The sequence below is a fragment of the Rhagoletis pomonella genome, unplaced genomic scaffold (assembly GCF_013731165.1).
Source record: "Rhagoletis pomonella isolate Grant_MI unplaced genomic scaffold, Rhpom_1.0 Rhpom_scaffold_00011, whole genome shotgun sequence".
NCBI lineage: Eukaryota > Metazoa > Arthropoda > Insecta > Diptera > Tephritidae > Rhagoletis > Rhagoletis pomonella.
Genome location: NW_023458565.1, coordinates 17,810,630 through 17,832,572, shown reverse-complemented (window position 1 = coordinate 17,832,572; position 21,943 = coordinate 17,810,630). Strand labels below are relative to the sequence as shown.

General features: G+C 34.0%; 6 protein-coding genes across 6 annotated transcripts; 3 read left to right on the top strand and 3 right to left on the bottom strand.

Moving 5' to 3' along the window:
* LOC118746746 (membrane-associated tyrosine- and threonine-specific cdc2-inhibitory kinase-like) lies at positions 1-1,089 on the bottom strand (the record flags this gene model as incomplete). Its single annotated transcript, XM_036480648.1, is given in 2 exon segments — positions 1-721; positions 861-1,089. A coding segment is annotated over 1 exon segment (707 nt), but the record flags the coding sequence as incomplete, so codon positions are not given.
* Positions 1,090-1,412: 323 nt separating this feature from the next.
* LOC118746742 (calumenin-B) lies at positions 1,413-2,702 on the top strand. The gene has a single exon (XM_036480644.1). The coding sequence runs from the start codon at positions 1,601-1,603 to the stop codon at positions 2,606-2,608; it is 1,008 nt and encodes a 335-aa protein (XP_036336537.1). The 5' UTR covers positions 1,413-1,600; the 3' UTR covers positions 2,609-2,702.
* A 1,516-nt stretch (positions 2,703-4,218) lies between these two features.
* On the bottom strand, positions 4,219-6,526 carry LOC118746744 (ras-related protein Rac1). Its single transcript, XM_036480646.1, has one exon. The coding sequence runs from the start codon at positions 6,294-6,296 to the stop codon at positions 5,718-5,720; it is 579 nt and encodes a 192-aa protein (XP_036336539.1). The 5' UTR covers positions 6,297-6,526; the 3' UTR covers positions 4,219-5,717.
* Positions 6,527-6,567: 41 nt separating this feature from the next.
* On the top strand, positions 6,568-8,118 carry LOC118746743 (vesicle transport protein USE1-like). The gene is made up of 5 exons (XM_036480645.1): positions 6,568-7,068; positions 7,135-7,280; positions 7,346-7,554; positions 7,610-7,930; positions 7,990-8,118. The coding sequence occupies exons 2-5, from the start codon at positions 7,138-7,140 to the stop codon at positions 8,031-8,033; spliced, it is 717 nt and encodes a 238-aa protein (XP_036336538.1). The 5' UTR covers positions 6,568-7,068; positions 7,135-7,137; the 3' UTR covers positions 8,034-8,118.
* A 138-nt stretch (positions 8,119-8,256) lies between these two features.
* On the top strand, positions 8,257-9,430 carry LOC118746745 (60S ribosomal protein L18). Its single transcript, XM_036480647.1, has 3 exons — positions 8,257-8,362; positions 8,513-8,599; positions 8,789-9,430. The coding sequence occupies exons 1-3, from the start codon at positions 8,360-8,362 to the stop codon at positions 9,263-9,265; spliced, it is 567 nt and encodes a 188-aa protein (XP_036336540.1). The 5' UTR covers positions 8,257-8,359; the 3' UTR covers positions 9,266-9,430.
* A 993-nt stretch (positions 9,431-10,423) lies between these two features.
* LOC118746741 (folliculin-like) lies at positions 10,424-12,663 on the bottom strand. The gene is given in 7 exon segments (XM_036480643.1): positions 10,424-10,702; positions 10,767-10,869; positions 10,935-11,196; positions 11,262-11,628; positions 11,630-11,784; positions 11,915-12,505; positions 12,610-12,663. Coding segments are annotated over 6 exon segments (1,383 nt in total). The 5' UTR covers positions 12,290-12,505; positions 12,610-12,663; the 3' UTR covers positions 10,424-10,581.
* Positions 12,664-21,943: the final 9,280 nt, after the last annotated feature.

Genomic DNA, 21,943 nt, shown 5'->3' with positions numbered 1-21,943 from the left:
CAACTGTCATCATCGCCTACTAGGACGTTATCTAACTTTATATCTAAATGTATAAGATTGCGGTCATGAAGGCTTTTTAATGCAAGCGCCAAATCCAAAAGAATATTCCAAATTTTTTCTTCAGGTATATGTCGATGTCGTACTAGGTACCTGTCTAAGCTTTCTCGACACAGTTCCATTTGCATAAACAAGCGTTCGTTTTGTTCCCACGCGCGATAGAATTGCACAAAATTAGCATGACCAGAGAATTGCTCATAACGACGCACTTCCTCTAGCCGCTCCTGGCGGTAATGTTCGCTACGATATAACTCCTTTGACATTTTCACCGCATACATGCGACCATCTTCGTTTGAACGCACTTTGAAGACTTCACCAAATGAACCTTCACCAATTTTCGCCAAACAAGTGAAGCATTGTTCAAAATATGTTTCATTCATTGAGGCATCATAAGAGCCGCTTAACGCATTGGTGTCCAATTCAGGAAGTGCATTGCCATTGCCATCGGATTCGCCACGGAATGAAATCGCATGCGCGGTTGTGGACATAGACGCAGACGAATAGCTACGATTCGCCAACCTCAATTTTGGAGGACGAAGTCGATATTCCTGCAGCCCGTGGCCCTGCTTGTGTGAATGTTGAAATGTTACTTCAGCGCGAATATCCGGCACTGGTAGTCGAGGGAGTGGAAGCGCAGATTCGGTCGTCATATTCACGCAAATTACTGCAAATAAAGTTGAAATTATTAACCAAAAATGTGTGGCGAAGATGTGTACCTACGAACAGGCTAATTTATTTTAACTTTTAAAACGTTTCTTTATGTTAATAGAGTATCTACACCGGTGCAGTGAACCATAACTTACTTTTTAATACTTATTTTATAGTTTTTCTCTAAATAAAACACGAAAAAATACTAAAGAAAATAGATTTTTCACATGAAGAGCCGCAACAACAAAAGCAAAAACGCCGTTTTGAAAATTGAAAAAAATTGAGAAGGTCGCACACAATTCAGCTTTGTGTAATGTTAGAAACGATAAAAGGGGAAATTATTAACAAAAGAGTTGCCTACAACCATTTCTACTCGAAATCTAAGCTTGTTAGGTAAAAAAAAATTGCGAATCAGCAATTGATCAAGATTATGTATGCAATATGCAAATTCTAGCAAAGAATTTGCGATATTGCGAATTTTTAAAATTAAAAAATATAACACAAAGAATTAGAAGTTCTCAAACAAAGTCAACATTCGGTTTTTAACTGTGATGGTAAATCATTTTTTTAATTTTATTCATGCATACAATTTTCTGAAAACCAAAATGTTTTGATACTCTCTTTAAAAAAAAGCCGTTGCCCGTTAATTATAAGAAAAATAAACAAATTGTCGAAATGGGAGATTTTTAAAAACAAGCTACACTGTTCGCAAAGTACACGTATCCGCTCGCTGTCAATTGATTGAAAAGCAAAACAATTATAAACATCTTGCACTATTCTCGTAAAGTTTGTTGAATGCAATAGTTTAAATCGCGCAGTGGACCGCTAATTAGTTATTGTATAAATCAGGCCTGTACATTCACACAAAAGAGGAAGATTTTTTTTTGTTGTAAAAATGCCGGTCTTCCGCTTATCGTTTTTGTTCTTTATTCTACTAAGCATATTCTTTCTATCCCATGCAATTCCAAAACCGGATGATGATCAAATAGATGATAGTGATGATACACTGCACAGTCCGTTGGACCATGATTCAGATGGCGATAAGCATTTCGAAGGAGGTCACCACAACAAACAGTACGACCACGAAGCTTTCTTGGGCGAAGATGAGGCAAAATCATTCGATCAGCTGCCACCGGAAGAGAGTAAACGTCGGTTGGGACTTATCGTCGATCGCATCGATGAGGATAAAGATGGTTTCGTAACACTTTCGGAGCTTAAGCGTTGGATAGAATATACACAACGCCGTTACATTGATGAAGATGTCGGCCGGATGTGGAAGATGCATAATCCTGATGGCAATAAAACTATCAGTTGGGAGGCATACCGTGAAAATGTTTATGGATTTTTGGACACAATGAATAAAGAGGAAATCGAAAATGATGAACATAATATGTCTTTTAAACGTTTGCAAAAACGTGATCGCCGTCGTTGGGGTGTCGCTGACCTAGATTTGGATGATCAACTAACACGTGAAGAGTTTACCGCTTTCTTGCACCCGGAAGATCATCCAACTATGAAAGACATAGTATTAACCGAAACGATTGAAGACATTGATAGCGATAATGATGGTAAAATTTCTGTGGATGAATACATTGCGGACATGTACCGAAATTCAGAACCAAATGACGAAGAACCAGAATGGGTTAAAAGTGAGCGCGAAGGTTTCAGCAAATTTAGAGATTTAAATGGTGATGGATTCCTTGATCGCGAGGAAGTACGTGCTTGGATAGTGCCGAAAGATTTCGATCATGCCGAAAGTGAAGCCAAGCATTTAGTATTCGAAGCGGATAATGATGGCGATGAGAAACTGACGAAAGATGAAGTCCTACAAAAATATGATGTATTCGTTGGCTCACAAGCGACAGATTTTGGTGAAGCGCTGGCGCGTCATGATGAGTTTTAGATAAAATAATTAAAAAATTACAATAATGCCGCAAGAACACAAACTAAAATGCATAAATACTAATATGCAGAATCTCTGTCTGGAATTGAAAGAACAAGTTATAACCAAATAGTTATATTTGATGTAGTACTAAAATAAGTTAATACATAATCGTTCACTTGCCTTTCTTAATTTTTAATAATTCTAACATAAACTACATAAAACTTCGGAATATGCGGCGTTGTAGCGGCAGTTCCAGAAATTTAGTAGAAGAAATTAGCTTCGCTACTACATGTTACTTATGTGTGCCAAAAAAGTTCATTAGATGTATGTATAATAATTTCTACTAATCTTTTCTATATTTGATATGTACCATTAAACTCATTGTAGAGCCACACATGTGTGTATGTACATAATATATTATGTATGCACATATTATGTATGTCATTACATATAAAACTGTTACCGTACATGTAGCGATTATTAAAATATCGAATGAGTGCAATGTTTAAAATTACCAAAATTGTTGAATACAATGCACTTGTAATAAAAGTCAAAAATATATGTAAATTGTAATCACTTGTTTGATTCGACGCATAGCTATCGCTATCTATCCCTTTACTTTGTTCCTCATAGGTCAGCAAATTTCTTGGTCTGTGTCGCTTCCTATATGCTGAAAAATATAATTTTTAATTCTTCCATGCACATATACATATATAGACATTTGTATATTAATTTCTGAAATATGGCCACGCATACAGTTCCAGAACAATCAACCAGTCCAACGTGATGGGCTCTGTGGCATTGAGATAAGCGAATGTGTCTCAAATTATTTAGCATTCGAAGGCATGTATGTAGGTATGTATGTACAATGTACATACATATGCATGTATTTACATAGTATATTAGCAATATGTAAATACATATGGATATGATCTTATAAGTTTTGGCACATATACCGTGTACAAATCTTATAATTGTATATTAAATTGGACTGCAGCATTAAAACAATGATGGAATCACAGTAAAATAAGAAGGCGTTTCTTTTTTCCAAATCCAAATGAACGAAAGTACATATGTATGCACATGTGTATGTATATAGATTTTATGCATCCACTCTATCGGGTGTACAATGTGTCGTAGATACATATGTGTGCACATATAAAAGTATATGTATGTATGAAGGTATCTACTTACATATGTACACTGTACACCATAAGCATACATTTTTATAAAAATTTTTGTTTACTTATCACTACGTAAAAGTTATTTTTAGATTTTCAACTTGCCTGAATTGGTTTGTATTGAATGAGTTTGCGGAGACATCTGTTCAGCCGATCTTGTTATTGGATGTGACATGTCACATGATTTAAGCTGTTGCCTGATTTCCAACAGATTGTTAAATAAATAGAAAGTTAGTTATAAGCGCCACTTATTGAGGAGAACAAATAGGGATATGCAGAAATTTAAATGACATAGGAATATGCTATACTAAAATTTTACGCAGATATTTCGTAGTTTAGAAGAATGTCCAGTATTCATAATTACAACTACCGCTATTTTTATTAGCTTTGCTTACTATGTATTTGTTATTTTTGAAAATTATACATATGTAAATTAAACATAGTTCGTCGTTTCTTTGCAAATTACTTTATTATTATTTTTTCAGAGACACACATTCAGTTAGTTCCTATTAATTCCATCAATATGTAATGAAATTAATGTCAATTAATCCTTTGGAGTAGTCATAAAAAGTATATCTGCATGAATGGAGCTTTTGTGAACATGAATGTATGGTTCGTACATACTTAAAATTATGTCCATACTATATCCAATACATATCTATTGTGCCTTTAGTACATGTAATAGAAATTATTATATAAACGTATGTATTACAAATCGTACTTTAACAAGGAAATTTAGTCACTTGTGATTTTTTAGATTTTCGCTTAGCATTGCATGATTTTTAGGTAATCTTACAATTACAATACGTTATACATACAATTTGCAAACATTTAATTATGTAGTTTTGTATTACGTATGTATGTATGTATGGATGTGTGTATGGCAATTTTATTAATGAATTTCGATGGCGTTTTCTTGTCTACAAAAAGTGTTGTCTTCTCAATGCCCTCTTCTTACTGTTTGTGCCAAGTGCGCAATGAGAAGGTAACATTTTTCGATAGAAAGAGAAACGCCAATAGTTAATTTTTGGTAAGATGGCTAACATTTGGTTTACAGCAACTACAAGTAGATAATATTTTGCATTCCTATCTTCTATATGAACTGTTCGAACACGATTCTACGTTCAATTTAATTGAATATTAAGTTTTTTTTTTTTGTTTGATCATTTTCCACTCAATTGCAATTTGCTTTGATTTTGAATGTGGTTTAGTTATTTTAATAATAAAAAAGCACTTTTTTATTTATGATGTTATAATTGGTTGCATCGTTTATAGCCATTATTTTAATTTTTAAATAGACATCAAAACTTTTAGTTTTAAATTAATGCACAATGGAACATTTACAAGAAAACATAATGTAATTATATAAATTTATTAAACAATTTAAGTTGTACATAATTAGCCAAAGTATGTATGTATGTGCGTACATTGCTTGCATTGTTGTCAATAGTACTCAATGCGCTTGGCTATTCAACTCGCATATGTAAATATAGGGCAGAGTGAAATTAATGCAATTAGTCATTCCCGCTGATAGTATAGCGTTGCAAATGTAGATATACATAGATACATATGGAGTAAGGTGTAAAATAAATGGTACCAACTTGAATTGTTATACAAGAACAATTAACTGCGAATCTTTCTCTAGATTAGCGTAGAAATTTCATAGACGATAATGACATGACTACATTTAACATCAAATATGATTCCTACTATGATTATTTTTCGCTATCGACTAACCACAGCATTTTCGAGTGCGTCGTATAGAAAGTTATTTTAGTTATTTTCAAACGATTTTTTTTATTTCTGGTTAGTTTTGATTTCTCTCTTCGGTTCCGATTTTATTGTTTGCAAGCGATGGGCGTTTTCCCGTGTAGGCTTTAATTGTATTGCCTTCCGCTTGGATCGTGACGCCTACTTGTTGACGCACGGCTTGAACTAGCGGCAAATTAGAGTAACGTACATTTACGTTTAGACTTGGGCTGCAGCACTGGACAAAGAACGGAGCGTATGGCTTCATCGAATACTGTCTTCAGACCTTTTTGCGTAAGTGCCGAGCACTCCAAGTACTTAACAGCACCAATTTCTTTAGCCATAGACAATCCTTGTGGATAAGTTATGGGTGCTAATTTCTTGTCTCGTAGCTTTTCAATCGTATTTTTATCATCACGCAAATCCAATTTCGTTCCGACTAATATGATGGGCGTGTTTGGACAATGATGACGCACTTCTGGATACCACTTGGCGCGTACATTCTCAAATGACGCTGGATTCACCAACGAAAAGCAGATAAGGAATACATCCGTTTGCGGGTACGATAACGGGCGTAGGCGATCATAGTCCTCTTGTCCGGCTGTATCCCATAGGCCGAGATTAATGGGCTTCGCATCAACCATAACATTTGCGGAATAATTGTCGAACACAGTAGGTATATACTCGCCGGGAAAGGCATTCGTTGTGTAGCTGATAAGCAAGCAGGTCTTACCAACTGCTCCATCGCCTACCACGACGCACTTAATCGCTTGCATGTTGATAGTGGCGGCGTACTAAAGATTACTATACCACTTGAAATCGATCTGTATATAAGCTGCACGGGACGAACAAGCAATATATATCTATCTAAATGCTATTTTATGTGCGAATTATTTATCTTTTCAACAAACACTTAACTATTTGCTGGAAATTTTTCCCTTTGTGGTGCGATTGTGCGTTTTGTTCACTTTTCCGCAAATTTTCCTCCAATTACGAGTTTATGTAGTGAAGTATGCGTTCAGTAATGCATTCTGCCCAAAGGTGTGTTCAACGTGACAAGTATTTAGCTGTCAGTAGACGGTAATAAAAGAAAGCATCAAAATATCGGAAATATTAACCATTTCAAATTTTGTTTAGTTTCAATCCCATCCATGGTATAATTTCACCAATAATGATATTTACATAATATTTGATTTCTTTAAATTATATCGAATTAAAGTTGTTCGCAACAAAATGAAACGAGCTGAAACCCTATCCCTCCATCCCTCAATCCTATCCATGGTATAATCTCACCATGACCGATATTTAGAAGATACTTAATTTCTTTAAATTATATCGAATTAAAGTTGTTTAAAAATTGTTGCAAAGAAATTGTAAATAAAGTTCGCATCAAAATGAAAAGAGCTAAAACCCTGTCTGAGGCACGTGTTTTCACCCTGTACTTCCGGTATTGCATTTCGCATTCCAAAGAATTTACAATCAGAACTTCTATTGATTGGGTGGCAGCACCGCAAACAGCTGGAAAGCGAATGAACCATAAAGCAACGGGTGGATTAGCCAATCTAATTGCTACGTTTCGTTTTGCTATTTATTGTTTATGCGTGTTTTTTGCAGAATATGGCTACTAAACTAAACGTAAATATTAGAACTCTTCTGACCAATTGCGAGGAGCTAGCTAAAGATGAAGCCAACTACTGGAGGCTTAAAAAGTTCATAAAATCACTGGACACTATGATAGAAGAACTTAAGGGATGCGACGAGTCAGTACCCTGTTCGTGTGTTCATGCGTACCAGAAGTTTATTTTTGTTTTACATTTATTTATAGCATCGGTAGTAATCTGAAAGTACCAGACTACACAAAACGACTTAATGATCTCAAAGCCCTTACCAACTATATAGACAGCCCACCGCCAGTTAAGAGCTTGCGTTCAAAGCTACGCCCGGCATATGAAATTGGTGATGATGCTCTGAAAGAAGTGCAGCAACTACAAAGCTCCAAACACCATGCAGATTTAAAAAAGGATTTATTGAGAGGTATGGATTATATTGTAAATGTTAGAAGCTTTTTTCTAATAATACCTTTATGTAGACGATACACTGCGCCGACGTAAACCGGATGATAGTCCAACCAGCGCGGAAAATATGGGCGAAGCCGTTAAATATTATAGCGAGGCACAAGAAAAAATTACCGAGCATATGCTCTCGCTTACACGGAATTTAAAGGAGCAGACCGAGACCGCAAATCGGATAATTAAAAGGGATACTGAAATCGTGTCAAAGTCTACAAATATGGCCGATCGCAATATTAATTCCTTAAATAAAGAAACAGAAAAATTGGAGGAACACTCTCGCAACGCATGGAAATGTTGGATGTGGCTTATGTTTGCATTTGTTATTGCTGTATTTGTTGGTATGTAGAAAAAAACAAGATTTATAATTCATTAACTCCAATTGTTTTTATAATTTCAGGAATGGTATTGTTTATGAAAATTATGAAAAAGAGGAAAGTTTAAACTGAAAGTTTAAAAGTACTTGCGAATAAATATCTAAAATTTTTTATATTTCAAAAATAGCAAAAAAAAAATGATGTTAAACAATATGATATCAAATATTTGCAAATTTAATTTTAAAAACTATTTGTAAATTTAAAGTTTTTAAATAAACATTCCCAAACAAATTTCCTTAAAATCTACGTATTCGCAGAGTTGCATGCCGATGACAACACTTGTAATATATTTTAGTGCTCGCGAAACAAGTCTATTCAAATGTCAAGTTGACAACTGTCATTGATCAAGCAGTATTGCCAATTACACGTCTCTTTCTTTTTCCGGTCGCCAGAATGGTAAGACCTGAAGAAATATTTTTCCATATAAATTAATTTCGAAACATCAGTGAATAATCTCAATTTTCATCAATATTCGCTATGCTAGAAAGTTGTGAAACACAATAGTGAACCAATTGTAATGAATATCTTTTTCTACAACCATTTCAGGGTATTGATATCAGCCATAAATACGATCGCAAAGTTCGCAGAACTGAGCCCAAATCTCAGGATGTTTACTTGCGTCTTCTTGTCAAGGTAAGTGGTTTCCAATTGGTAGACAGGAAAAATATTGTGCCGTGTGAAAATGCAAATGTTGTTTGAGGTGTCCGAAATTATTAGCAGCTGATATTTCTCTGGCTTGTACAATATTTTAGTGCGTCTACCGCTTGTATGTGCTAATGTGTGTTTTATTATTATTAATCGCTTCTTTTTTTTTTCTTACAGTTGTACCGCTTCCTACAGCGTCGTACCAACAAGAAGTTTAATCGCATCGTCTTGAAACGCCTGTTCATGAGCAAAACTAACCGCCCGCCAATGTCTTTGCAGCGTGTCAGCCGTTTCTTCAAGACAGCCGCTCAACCAGAAGCCACTGTTGTTGTTGTCGGTAGCATTACCAATGACATTCGTCTGTTGAAAGTACCCAAGATGACTGTTTGCGCTTTACATGTTACACAGACAGCTCGCGAGCGCATCATCAAGGCTGGTGGCAAAGTGTTGACTTTCGATCAATTGGCTCTTAAATCGCCTACTGGCAAAAATACATTATTGTTGCAAGGAAAACGTACTGCACGAACAGCCTGCAAGCACTTCGGCAAGGCGCCTGGTGTGCCACATTCGCACACCCGCCCATACGTGCGATCAAAGGGTCGCAAATTTGAACGTGCTCGTGGTCGTCGTTCCAGCTGCGGTTACAAGAAGTAAACACTCAAGCTTAGTACGTTTATGCGTTTGTAATATTATATTGTGGGTAACCACGAATTTCGTATTTGTGACTATTGATTTTTGCTGCATAGTGCACGACAGCCGCACAACATGTTTATGCAAATAAAAGATGCAATTACTTATAATTTTTTCCAAAGTACAAAATGCGTGTAGTGTTCTTCTTATATGTTACTAGTTTAGTTACTTATACCTTATTGATAGAAGGTTTACTAAAAAATTTCCAAATTCTTGAGTGAAACTTTGCAATCTGCGACAAATATCTCCAGTACATAATGGGTTGTTGCAATTAGTCTTCAACGTAGTAAAATAATGCGCTCTAGAAGGGTTTTTTATGTTCTTTGGTATGATCTTTATTGATACATTTAGATCTGATTTGCACGCTTAGCATTCCCAGTGATGTTCATGACCATTTTCAAGTTACGATGGTCGGCTCTGCGGCACCAGATAAAGCACACCCCCAAACATTAAATGATTTGGGGCAATTATATTACATATTGGAAATTATATTACAGACGGCAACTGGCAATTGAACCCTGGCAACTGAATTTTTGTGGTTGACGCGGAAATTTTAAACGATTTCGCGGTTTATTTACAATCAAATCTTGGTTGGTGGTACCTGAAACTTCGAATATCATCAAATTTGTAGCCCATCGGCAACCCAACTGAGGTTGCGTTGCTATCCATAATCGACCCTTTATCTTGCTGGAATTGTTCTATTGAAGGCAATTGAAACACTGAAATACTGCAATAGATATATATATCTTTAAATAGCCCGTAGTATAATACCACAGTGCGACAGCCAATTTCACACATTTCAAAAATCAATCAAAAAATGAATCCTAATAGCTACGAAGTAGCATATCGTTACCTTAAAAGCGAAAAGACTAACAACATCGTAAATGAAATGGAAAAAGTCGTGACTAATGTTTGCTAAAATTTTATTCTTCAATATTTGCGATATTTATTTTTGAAAAAAAATTAGATGTTAAGGACCAAAAACACTCGACCACGTATTTGAATTTCGTCCTACGTTAGTTAAAAAAAAATAAAATTAATGTAAAAAAGCAGTTTTACAATAATGGCCCATAGTTTCGTGAGTTTATCGATTGCTTCGTGTGTTTTGAATTTTTATTTTTTTTTTGTCGCAAAGTGTTCTATGGAATTTACAATAATTTCAATTCGAGTTTTTACATTTTTGTAGGAAGTTACAAAATCATCATCGTATCAAATCTATTTCTAATATCTATAATTCATTCAAATTCTTACTTTAAAGCTAGTATGTATATAGAATCCTTTTACTGCAAATGTCCACTCCAGTAATTAATTAATGGCTGGTCTTGCGGCTGCACCCCTAATACTTTTCTAAGTTTCCCCTGACCATTCGACGACTTAGCTCGATTTAAGCAAATAACTTTGCTGCAAGGAAAGGGATGAAAGAAGTAAAAATAAGCAGAATATTTTAGCCAGTAATAATACGTACTTTTTCCACTCTTCTATCAGGACTTTTGTTTGTTTATTTAGCACCAAAGGGGTAAACCGTTTTTCGTCCACAGCCTTCATTAATTTTACCATTAAATCTGGCCCTGTCAAAAATCATAAAGAATATTGATAAATAGGAGGCACGCATTTTTCAAATTTATAGCTATACATTTTTTTGGTAATTCTCCTGGCCATTTTACGCAAACTTTATGCCCGTCTGTTGAATCATCTAGAAAATCTATGCGATACACTGAGCTGCTCGAAATAGGAACTGCTATTTCATTCGATACTGATATTATTTTATAGTCAGAACTGATAGAATGCTGATGTTGCGCATCGATGCGCATGAGATTATGCATTGGCTCTGGTAGCAGCTTCTTTAAGCAGAGCATGAAGTTAAGCGTACGATCTGAGCGCCCACGTACAATAATCTGTAATTAAAAATGTCAACGTTTCACGTTGTGATTAAGTGGATTTCTAAATAACTATTTATCACCTTTATGCCGGTTAGTGCACAATACATCACCGTATTAAATTCGCGTCGTACAATTTCCTTTACATGTCGTAGTGAATAAAACTCTTCTCTTTCGGGATCATTAATAGTTTCTTCGTATTTTTGTATCATTGGCAGTGTAATGTTATATGTAAGACGCTGTTGCGGCGGACGATCGCTACTTTGAGGCGGCAACCACGGTAAGTTGCCAAAAGTAACATGTTCCGTAAGGAAACGCGAACCAGCCAATAATATCCACGAAAAGTGTGAATGTAGAAATGCATAAATATTTTCTTCTCCAGTTAATTCTACTAAAGAGCGTGGTGTTTGCACAAGAACTTGTGCACTGGACAATCGACGTTGCCGAGGCAGTTCTTTTGTATCATCGTTGATTTTTTTTGGCAGATGTTTGAATGTCTGTTGAAATTTTTCGTAAATGTTCAGCAAGGAAAGGTTTCGTATTAAGAAGGAAGTACTTATCCTTCATAAGTACAATAATGGAGAATAGTTGGTAGAAGCCCCGAGCCTAAAGAGCAAATAAATAATGTAGGTAATTATGCAACATGGGAAATGGATTTCTGCTGAGTTTTCACTAATAGTACATACCACTGTTTATCTTTCCTAATAAAAAATTAAAACATCAATATTCAACCTACCTGCAGATCATTTACTTGAAATGTATGGCTCAGTACATGCCCTCTTGCAGAGTCACCGAAGAATACAAATCCCCCATCTTTATTGGAGTTGATCTCACAGCTAAGGCTTCGCACTGCTGCTTGCTTAACCAACATCTGGACGTCAGGCAATGCTGCAGTTTGTGTGCTTAAAAACGTCGCTCCACTTTCATTATCCTTACTGTACAAGCCATTAGTTTGGCCAAGTGAATTGCAGGCGGAACACATTTTGCTGTCCAGTTGCTGCTGATCCAACTGTATCTCTTCCAGTTTTGTATCCCGTAATGTTTGTGTACAAAATATAGCACTAGGCCCATGTGCCTCACAGAAGTGGCACAAGGCTATAACAGCGTTCATATTTATTTATTCGAACAAAGCGAGAAAATGTTACATTTTTTGCAAAAGTCAAATAAGTTTATGCAATCTTTTGTTTTGTTTTGGTAATCCACCCAATCGCTATGTTGCTTTATGGTTCATTCACTCTCCAGCTGTTTGCGGTGCTGCCACCCAGTTAATAGAAGTTCTGATTAGAAATTCATCGCCGAGACAAAGAACGTAAATCTATCTAGAAATCTGTAATTAGGTTTTTTGGTTTAAGCAATGAGATTTCATTTAAGACAAGCATTAAGCATTAATTTTATACTATTCAAGCAAATAAAACTGCAGAAGGTTTTTACCTGAACACCTTGTGTGCATAATATTCGATATTTTCTAACTTGTAATCTGTAATTTAACGCACTAGTCGCATTACCAAAAGCGCAACACTGGTGATTTGGAAGAAATAAAATCATTGCCCCTTTGTTCTTCCTATTCATTCTTTGAGTTGAATTCGCCCGATAAAGACGATATTGACAACGGCTCGGTTTATTTGTACTATTTCCAAAAGAAAAAAGAAATATAGCAGCAATTGGATTTGTTTTAAATAAATTTTTTACTTTTGGGTTTGGATAAATTGAGAAATTTTCAAACGGAATAGTTGAAACAAAAAGCTAACCATCCGTAAAATTAAGAATTGTTTTAATAAGATTTGCAAAATTTAAAGAAAAGAAGTGAAGAAGAAACCCATTCGCAAGCAAAGGAAAAATTTAAGGCAACGCAAAATCATAAACTGAAAAATCGATTAAAGGGGGGCAGACAGGAGGAAGACTTTCGTATCTGAGCGAAAATTCATTTGGTGGAGGTCAGATTGGTGTTCGTGCATCAAATAATAACAATAAACAAATAAAATATTGTAATAAAAGGCGGACTTTGGTGGAAAAGCAAAAAAAAATAAAAATTAGAAGAATATAATAAGCACCACTTTAGGAGAAAATGGCTGACGTTGAATCAAGTGCTGTTGTGCAGCAATCGTCTTCAGGTGCCAGTAGCATGAGCCTAAATTCTATACCACTATTAGCGTCCAATGAGCTGCTCGGCGAAAGCAGCAGCGCTCAAGTAAATCTCCAGCAACAACAGCAACAATCACAACCCGTTGCTGGTGCTGTTAGTGGAGGTAATGGTGGCAGCGCAGGTACATCCTCGAGTTCAGTCAACAATGCGGGATCCATAACAATGGATACTACAACTAGTGAAAATACAAGTTTAGTTAATAGTGGAGTGATTGGAAGTGGTGTTGGGGGTGGTAGTAATTCGTCGAGTGTTGGTGGGGGTAAAGTGGACAGTGGTGAGCCACCATCTAAGAAGCAAATGCTCGATCATCCGAGCACATCCTCGGGCAGTGGTAATAGTGCATCGCAACACGAAAAGCTCGAGTATCGCCTGGGAGGGATTTTATGTTGTGCTGTTTGCTTGGATTTGCCGAAGACAGCTATGTATCAGGTGAGTACCTAATCATTTTACGCAAAATTGTGAAAATGAGTAGTGGGTGGAACATTTTATTTTATTTTTTATTTTTTTTTTTGCATTACCTTTTTAATTTGATTAAAAAATAAAATAAATTAAAAAATGCAAGCCTATCTTGCTCGAATCAGCAACTTCAACATACGAATGTCCTAAATGCCGATAAAAACATCCAAGGTAAAATAATCTCCAAAAGAAAGAAACAAACGTGGCTGTACGTACATATGTAAAACATTTGTGCTTAAGCATACCTACATATTCTATAGTGCTTATTTGGGTATATAAACTAAATTGGTTTTAATAAGACGCAGAAAGTTCAACAATGCAAACACGCTGCCAGCTCATGAACGACAACAAACCCAAAACTTTCCTTCTCGCATACATACAGCCACTTACGTACACATGGATACACTTTTTATTTGTGTACATACAATAATAGTTTCAACAAAACTAGAATCACTTGGACAAAAGTAGGCAAGATCAGCTGTGTGTCAACGCTATGGTGCCACTATCGCGATTCCCGTTGTATTGTATTGGCTATCTACTCCCTCTCTCTATTGTGTATAATGCTTGGGGAAGATGCATTAATACATAAGAGACGTAGTATTTGGGATTTTTTGTTAAAACAGCATATCTCATTTTAACATATTTTAATTTTTGAGCACTAATTTACGGTCTTACCAAAAATTTAACTCTTAAATGGAAGATTGGAGCTTAAAGGCATAATTGAAATATTATTCTGTTTAACAAAATATTTTAACAAAGTACACAAAATAGTAATTAAGTGCCTTTCAACACAGAAATGCCAAATTAAAATAGTTGTAATGGATGAAAGTCTACAGAATTCAGTTGTCATAGTTTTTGTGAGTTGCTGAGCAATTGTGGTTGTTTTTTGGGTGTTCCTCTTTGTTATTGATGGTGGTGGATAATCATGGTTAGTGATATGTATGCATGTGTTCGTGTTTGTGTAGTGGATTCTTCAATTCGTAGTGAATGTGAACTGTGAGTGCGATTGTTTTCGTTTATTTATTTATTTATTTTTTATCAAGGGACGTAAGGTGGGCAGGGCTGCCAATTTAGCTCCAACCGTGCCATTTTTGGCCCTATTGTACTTCAAATTGCAGTTAATTTTTTAATTTGGCACAAAGTGCCAAAATTGCACTTTTGAAAAATAGTAGTATTTCAATACATTTTTGTGAAATCCATTGCGTCTACATCTTTTTCTGAACTAAAATTTTCTAATTTCTATAGTGTATAGTACAACTGGTTTATCTTACTTTGGCATTGGACTTTGGTTTTAGGAATAATTTTCTAATTTTAATGCTAAATGGGAATAATTAAAAACAGTGACGCCTTTTTTGATACTTTTATTTTTCTATTTGGCACATTTTGGCACTTTTTTATCCTCAATATGGCACTTCATAGCTAAATATAGTAGTTGGCAGCCCTGAAGGTGGGGCTGTATATCAATGTCCGACTCGTTACGTATCTGATCGGCTGTTCCTCTACCTCAATTGCTTTAGCTCGCCTCAGCTGAGTTTGTTTTTACTTATCTGCTGCTTCTTACACATACATATATTTTATGTATGAACGAATATGTATTTCGTATATGTATATATGTATGTACATATGTAAATATGTATGTAGTATATACATATATACACCATCTTGTTTGGTATAGCTGACAAGAGACTTTTGGGTATTTGTTTATCTGTTATGCGCACGCCGTTGTTTCCGCTCTTGACTTTCGTCGCTTTAAAGCAGACATATGATTTTTGATACATTGCAATCACCATGCTTCCATTCTTTTTATTTACATTTGTATGTAAGTATGTACATATAGATACATATATGCGAATGTGCATATATGTAAGGATACATATACATATATATGCGTAGCTATCTAAACAAATATATATACATACATAAATACAATTTTGCAAAACATAATAAAAATATTGAGCGTTTTTGAGTAATTTTCTTTATAAAAGTATAGCTCAATATCTAATAAAAACCATATATTTACATACGTACATACATACATGCAAAATTATAAAAAATACAAAAAATGCAGTTTTGGCATGTATAATAAAGTGCAAGTTTCAAGTGGCTACAAAATACCGTTTATACTTTTGTAAAAAATTAGTAAACAAAAGAAAAATGTCAAATTAGTGAAAATGTCGCACTAGTTATTATTTTGCACGCAGTTGTACGTTCTTCTAGGCATCAGTGGTACACAAACCCTGTGGGAAAATGTAATATATGATAATTGAAAAAATAATCAGGAAAACAACCGTTTTCACATTCGAAAATGCATTATTTTTCCCACGGCGATGTCCGTCCTAAGAAAAGTGGGGCATTTAATTTTGCTTACCAGTAATGCAGGAATGAATGCGATTTTTTGCGACATTTGGGATACATCAAAATTCTGGTTACATATGTATTAAACAATAATAGAATCTAGAACTCATAAGAAATACATTACATTATTTATCACGCGTCTAAGGTTGGTGTTATGCAGAAATTTTGTTTGGCAAACTGCGTGCAATTGTTGTTGTAGCAAACTCCGAGAGAGCGAGTTTGGCGACTCTCACAGCAAACTAATTTTGTTTGGTCAAACTGCAGCAAATTCGGTGTTGTCATATACAAGAATTTTAAATTGTGCGCGTTATGTACATCTGAAATTCTCATTTCGTGTTGGCAATAGCCATGAAAACCATAATGAACGTGCAACCCTGTGCCAAACTCGACATAACCACCTCCGAGCAAACTAAGCAGCCGCCATTTAATTTGGCAAACAAAAGTTTGTCTGCATAACACCGACCTAATGCGGTACTGCTTTTCCGACTGAGAAGTTTCAGCTTAACTGGTTTGAATAGAAAGAAGGCAGAATCGATAGGATGTTAAACAAACTAGGGGAAAAAAATAATAAAACGTAATTTATGAAAAAATTCAATTCAATTCGGCTCTCTTGCCCTTGGTTGGATGCATATGAATGTACATACAAATGTATGTATGCATGTGCTGAACACAAATATACTTTTGTATATATATACACACGCTTAGAAACACACCTACATATGTACGTACACTGAGTTGTATAATTATAAGACCGCAACATATTAATAAGTTTTGACTAATTATTTTTATATTATTTAATTTCAATTATTTTCTTAGAAAAATATAGTTCATTCTATATAAACACCGTACAAATCCATATTTCCAACTTTGTGCCAACGTTATTAAAAATCAGTGAATTTTCATTACATTTTGCACTTTTTTTTAGAATTTTTGGAATAGTTTTGCGTGTGCAGTTTTATAGAGCATGCAATTTTAGTAAAATAAAGTGCGAGTTTCATTTGGCTACAAAATACCGTTGATTTTTCACGGTATCACTCATTTTGTTCCATACAAGGTATGTTCGAAAATTTTTTTATATAGAAGAAAACCAACAAAAAAAAAAATCAAAAATCAACGGTATTTTGTAGCCACATAAAACTCGCACTTTATTATACTGAAATTGTATGAGCTAGAAACTGCATATGCAAAAAAAACACGTTTCCAAAAATTTTTTTAAAAAAAGTAAAATTTTGCCGAAAATTCGCTGTTTTTATAATTTTTGCACAAACTTTGAAATGTGGATTTGTATGGTATTTGTTATGGAATGAACTATATTTTTATAAGAAAATAATTTAAATTAAATCATATAAAAATAAATAGCCACAATTGTTAATATGTGGCGGTCTTATAATCATGCAACGCAGTGTGTAAACATAAATAAATGTAGGCAAACCTGTATGTATAAATGTATGACGCAGTTACGTTGCATCTATTGCGTCGTTTAAATAAACTAAGGGATTTGTCTTTATAAGCTGTAATCCACCCTCCTTTCACTGCACACGTGCATAAATATGTATGTATGTATGTAACGTAATCAATTTGTGTTGATAACTAGTGCCATAACTATGCATGGGGCATTCCACTCACAGCTACATAAGCAAATTTGATTCCAAAATTTTTTTTTCAAAAAACAAAATTTTTTCAAATGTGAAAAACAGTTATATCTACATACATACAGTCACTCACAAAACTTTTTTGCATTGATTTTTTTACGATATTCAAAACGCTTTTCATTGTAAAATTTTTCGTAATTTTTTTTTTTTTATTAATAGTAATAGCTGCAACAAAAAAATGTGTAAATAAAACTTCCTAACTTTGCACAAAATTACTGATAATTCAAAAAATTTAATCAGAAGTCTTAAAATAAACTCGAATATGCAATTTTTTAGCTCGTTATATGGAAGAAAATGCTCAACACCGACATCAAAAAAAAATTAAATATCAACGGAATTTTCTCGACTTAAAACTTATACTTTATATGCTTATCATTTTTTTTTTTAATTTTTGATTAAAAAATTGGAAAGATTAATGTAAATTTGTTGAATTTTTAGTTGTAGAATGAGCAATATTTTTGAAAAAAAAAACATTTTGAATATCATTTTGAATCAGTGCAAAATACTTCTGGGAGTCAGTGTGTGTACATACATATGTATGTAGTTTTGCTTCTGCGCAGAATGAAAAATTCGACCAAAAAAGTATTTGCGGTTTAAAAAATTCGAGGTAGTAATAATAATTAGAATCCTTATTCTTCCTTTTATTGTTATTAAATCCCAAAGCTGCATGGTTGGCAAATATGTATTTTCTATTGCTTAACTACTTTTATAGCCTCTAATTTGAGTCAGCACTCTCATATCTTATCAGTACAATGAACTGCTGAGAAATCGTAGTAAAAAAATAAGTATTAAGTGTAGAAATATTCTACTATTATTAGGTACATATTTTTTTAATGCCCAAATCTGTGAAAAGTTTAAATTGGCAATGTTTTAAAATAAAATAATAAGCCAATTTTTTATAAAAATTACATTTAGGCTCTTTTTGGACAATAAAGAATTCGAGGAAAGTTTGACGTGAACTGTTCTGGAGCAAACTCGTTCTTCTTGCAAGATTTTTTTAGGAGAATTAAAAACAGTCAGTTGAAAAGTTATTTCTTATATCACACTAATATATGTACACATGTACATATGTACATTATTTTAAATTTGTATTTAGTATTTACATAAGCATGTACATATGTATGTATAGTAATTAGCATCGTAAATTTTATTTTTCACTTTTTATCTAATTTTATTTCCGAAAACCACATAAACTGTAGAATTTTTTGTTTACATTCAATGCAGCCATAATCATGGAGGTTTTTCTCACCTCCTTGTTAGGCCTCTAATTTTACTATTTGTATCTCAATGTATGCGTTAATATTTACAGTTTTGTTATTGCATCCATTGGTCATCACATACATAGTATAAACCATATGGTTGACTTTTCGACTCCATATGTTTGTATGCACATATTTCGAATCTACTATTGGTTTGTCTTCATTGCCTTGCCTTGTGCATTTTTGCCTCTCTTTATAGTACAAAATAATTAGTGTTGCCAGAAAAACATTTCGTTTAGAGCTAAAACGGTCGAAAATGTTAGCTAAAATGAAAAGCTAGTTTTTTTTTAAGTTGAGCATTTATTGACATACATTTTTTTTTTTTTTTAATTAAGCGCTAAAAAACTGTTAAAACCAAAATAAGGTGCAAATACATATCGCTAGCTTAGAGTGAAAAGTTGATAAGTCCACTTTTTATGAAAACTCTTATTTTGATATAGGAGGCTAGAGAAATTGAATACGCATCGTTTCGAAAATTATAAAGGTACTTGTTTTATTTTTTCCTCTTCATAAGCACTAAAAGGAAAATTTGCTAAGTCCAAAAGAAGCACCACAAATCCGATAAGGCCAAAATAATACGACATCTTTTAATAAATATCGAATCCTTCTGATTCTTATGGAGTTTTGCTTTGCTTTAAAGGCGCAAAATGTTTGATTCAAAGTCTTGCGAAATAGTTAAAGAAAATGGCTATAGGAAGATTTTTTCCTCTCCTGTAATATTTTTAAAATGGGACTTAGCCACTTTTCTTTCTAAGCTAGCGATATTTCGAATTCATTGCTTATTCATGGCACTTATGTATATGTAAACATATACTTATATAAACTAGACAATGAACTAAAAATATTTACAAACTGTTGAAATCTGCAATTTTAGATATTTGAATTGCCCATAACGAATAATTTGTTCGCAAAATTTTTCTGAAAAGTTTTATTTCCTCCTCTCCTTCAGGTAAAATTAGTAAGGTAAAAACTAAATACGCGCTTTCAGAAAAAATATTTTTTTCTAATTAATTTTTGAATTCTTTAAACTAAATCCAAGAGTTTATGGTGGAGTCTGTATTTTACCGCGGATACAAATGTATGTTTTTCCACTGCATTTCGAAATTAGTAATTTTATCAACGCTTAAGTTGTGGATTTGCTTTTCTACCGTGGCTGCCTGAGAGAGAATACACCGTCTCAGATGCTCAGGTGCTCGAATTACTGCTCGGTATAGTTGTAGAACCTAATCGACTTACTTGCCCATTTTGCATTTGCTTACGCGCCATTTGCATTAGGAATGGAACTTTTCTAAGTATGAATCAATCGAAATAGAATAACATGAAGGTAACCAAAATAGCCTGAGATCACCAAAGCCAAATAAATTTTAGTCAACACTTGTAGAATGGAATTACAGATTCTTAATTTTAATATCTTACCAAATATAACTAAAACTTCCTGGAGCTAAAAAGTGCTAGATAGTTTTGGAAAGTACTAAAAAAGAGATAGGAGATAAAGCCCAATTTTAGGAACTAAATGAAAAAATTAAGAGCTAAATCTAGCTCCAAAAGCTCTAAAATGGTAACACTGGAAATAATGCATTCACGCTCTCAACTGGCTGGCAATAAATACTCATCGCTCTATTAGCAGAGTTAAATTAGCTCCTGAACTTTTGTTCGTCGCGTGTTGGCTGATAATTTTTCATCGTCATTGCTGCATTCTGTATACAAGTAAATGTATATACATATGCATCTGTATCATATTTATTAATATACATACATACATACATATGTACATATATACATACATTCATGTTATGTTATATAACCCAGTTGTTAGTGTTGATTTAAACTTGATGCATGGTTTATGCACATACTTGCATATTAGGGCTATGATTTATTTTGGTTTACGTAATGCTGACTTTGAAGAAAACGGAAGCCACAAAAAACCGCATTCGATTAAGAATATTTGGTAAAGAGTTAAAGATGTATCAAAATAAAGGTAGAACGCCAATAGTTTAAGAGGATTTTTTTTTTCTACACAGGTTCAAACTTCCAGGAGATTTTTGACAATTTTTTCATGTATTTTCTGCCCTGCAAAGTATTATACACTTAGGTATGTATGTTAGACAATTTTATGGTATGGAAGAAAATCCGTAATAGTCCAGCAAAAAATAAAAAATAAAATAAAATATCAAAAATTACGACTTTTTTTAGCTACTTAAAACTTGCACTTTATTATAATAAAACAAGTAAGAGCAGCGCTGTCTTCGGCTATGCCGAAGGCTTCATACCTTTCATGAACATCTGCAAATTATACTTTGACAGATTACTGCTTTTGAATACATCTGCATGCATCGATAGAGGAGTTACATACTTATATAAAAAATCGCATCTAAACAATCAGAGGTATGGAAGATATACTTTATATGACACCAATCTAAGTGATTTTCACCGCTATGTGATCGGTATGTAAACCGGTAACACAATTTATTGGGTTTAGTTTCCTACATAAAGGAGATATATCGCAAAAACTGGTATCTGAACAATCAGTGCTATAGGAGATAAAGCTTATACAGCATAGATTTTGACGATTTTCTCAGTAGACATTGTATTATTATTTATAAAATATCTTACGAAATTTATCGGTTTTAGCTGTTCAAATAAAGAAGTTTTACAGTAAAATCCCATATCTGAACAATCTGATGTTTGGAAGATATATGTTGTAGTCATCCGATCCTTGTTATTTTCACTGTAAGTATTCTGTTAATAATGAGTGAAAATGGTGCGAAACTTCATGTTCCTAGCTGCATAAATTGAGGAGTTATGATAAAAGACCTCATATCTGAACAATCAGTTGTATGGGGGCTGCAGGTTATAGTGACCCGATCTTTATTATTTTCGAGGTAAGTCTTCTGTTGATA

Coding starts and splice junctions, on each gene's coding strand:
- LOC118746744 (XM_036480646.1), bottom strand. CDS start 6,296: ATGCAAGCGATTAAGTGCGTCGTGGTAGGCGATGGAGCAGTTGGTAAG.
- LOC118746743 (XM_036480645.1), top strand. CDS start 7,138: ATGGCTACTAAACTAAACGTAAATATTAGAACTCTTCTGACCAATTGC. Junction 7,555..7,609: donor AAAAAAGGATTTATTGAGAG/GTATGGATTATA, acceptor ACCTTTATGTAG/ACGATACACTGCGCCGACGT. Junction 7,931..7,989: donor TGTTATTGCTGTATTTGTTG/GTATGTAGAAAA, acceptor TTATAATTTCAG/GAATGGTATTGTTTATGAAA.
- LOC118746742 (XM_036480644.1), top strand. CDS start 1,601: ATGCCGGTCTTCCGCTTATCGTTTTTGTTCTTTATTCTACTAAGCATA.
- LOC118746745 (XM_036480647.1), top strand. Junction 8,600..8,788: donor ACTTGCGTCTTCTTGTCAAG/GTAAGTGGTTTC, acceptor TTTTTCTTACAG/TTGTACCGCTTCCTACAGCG.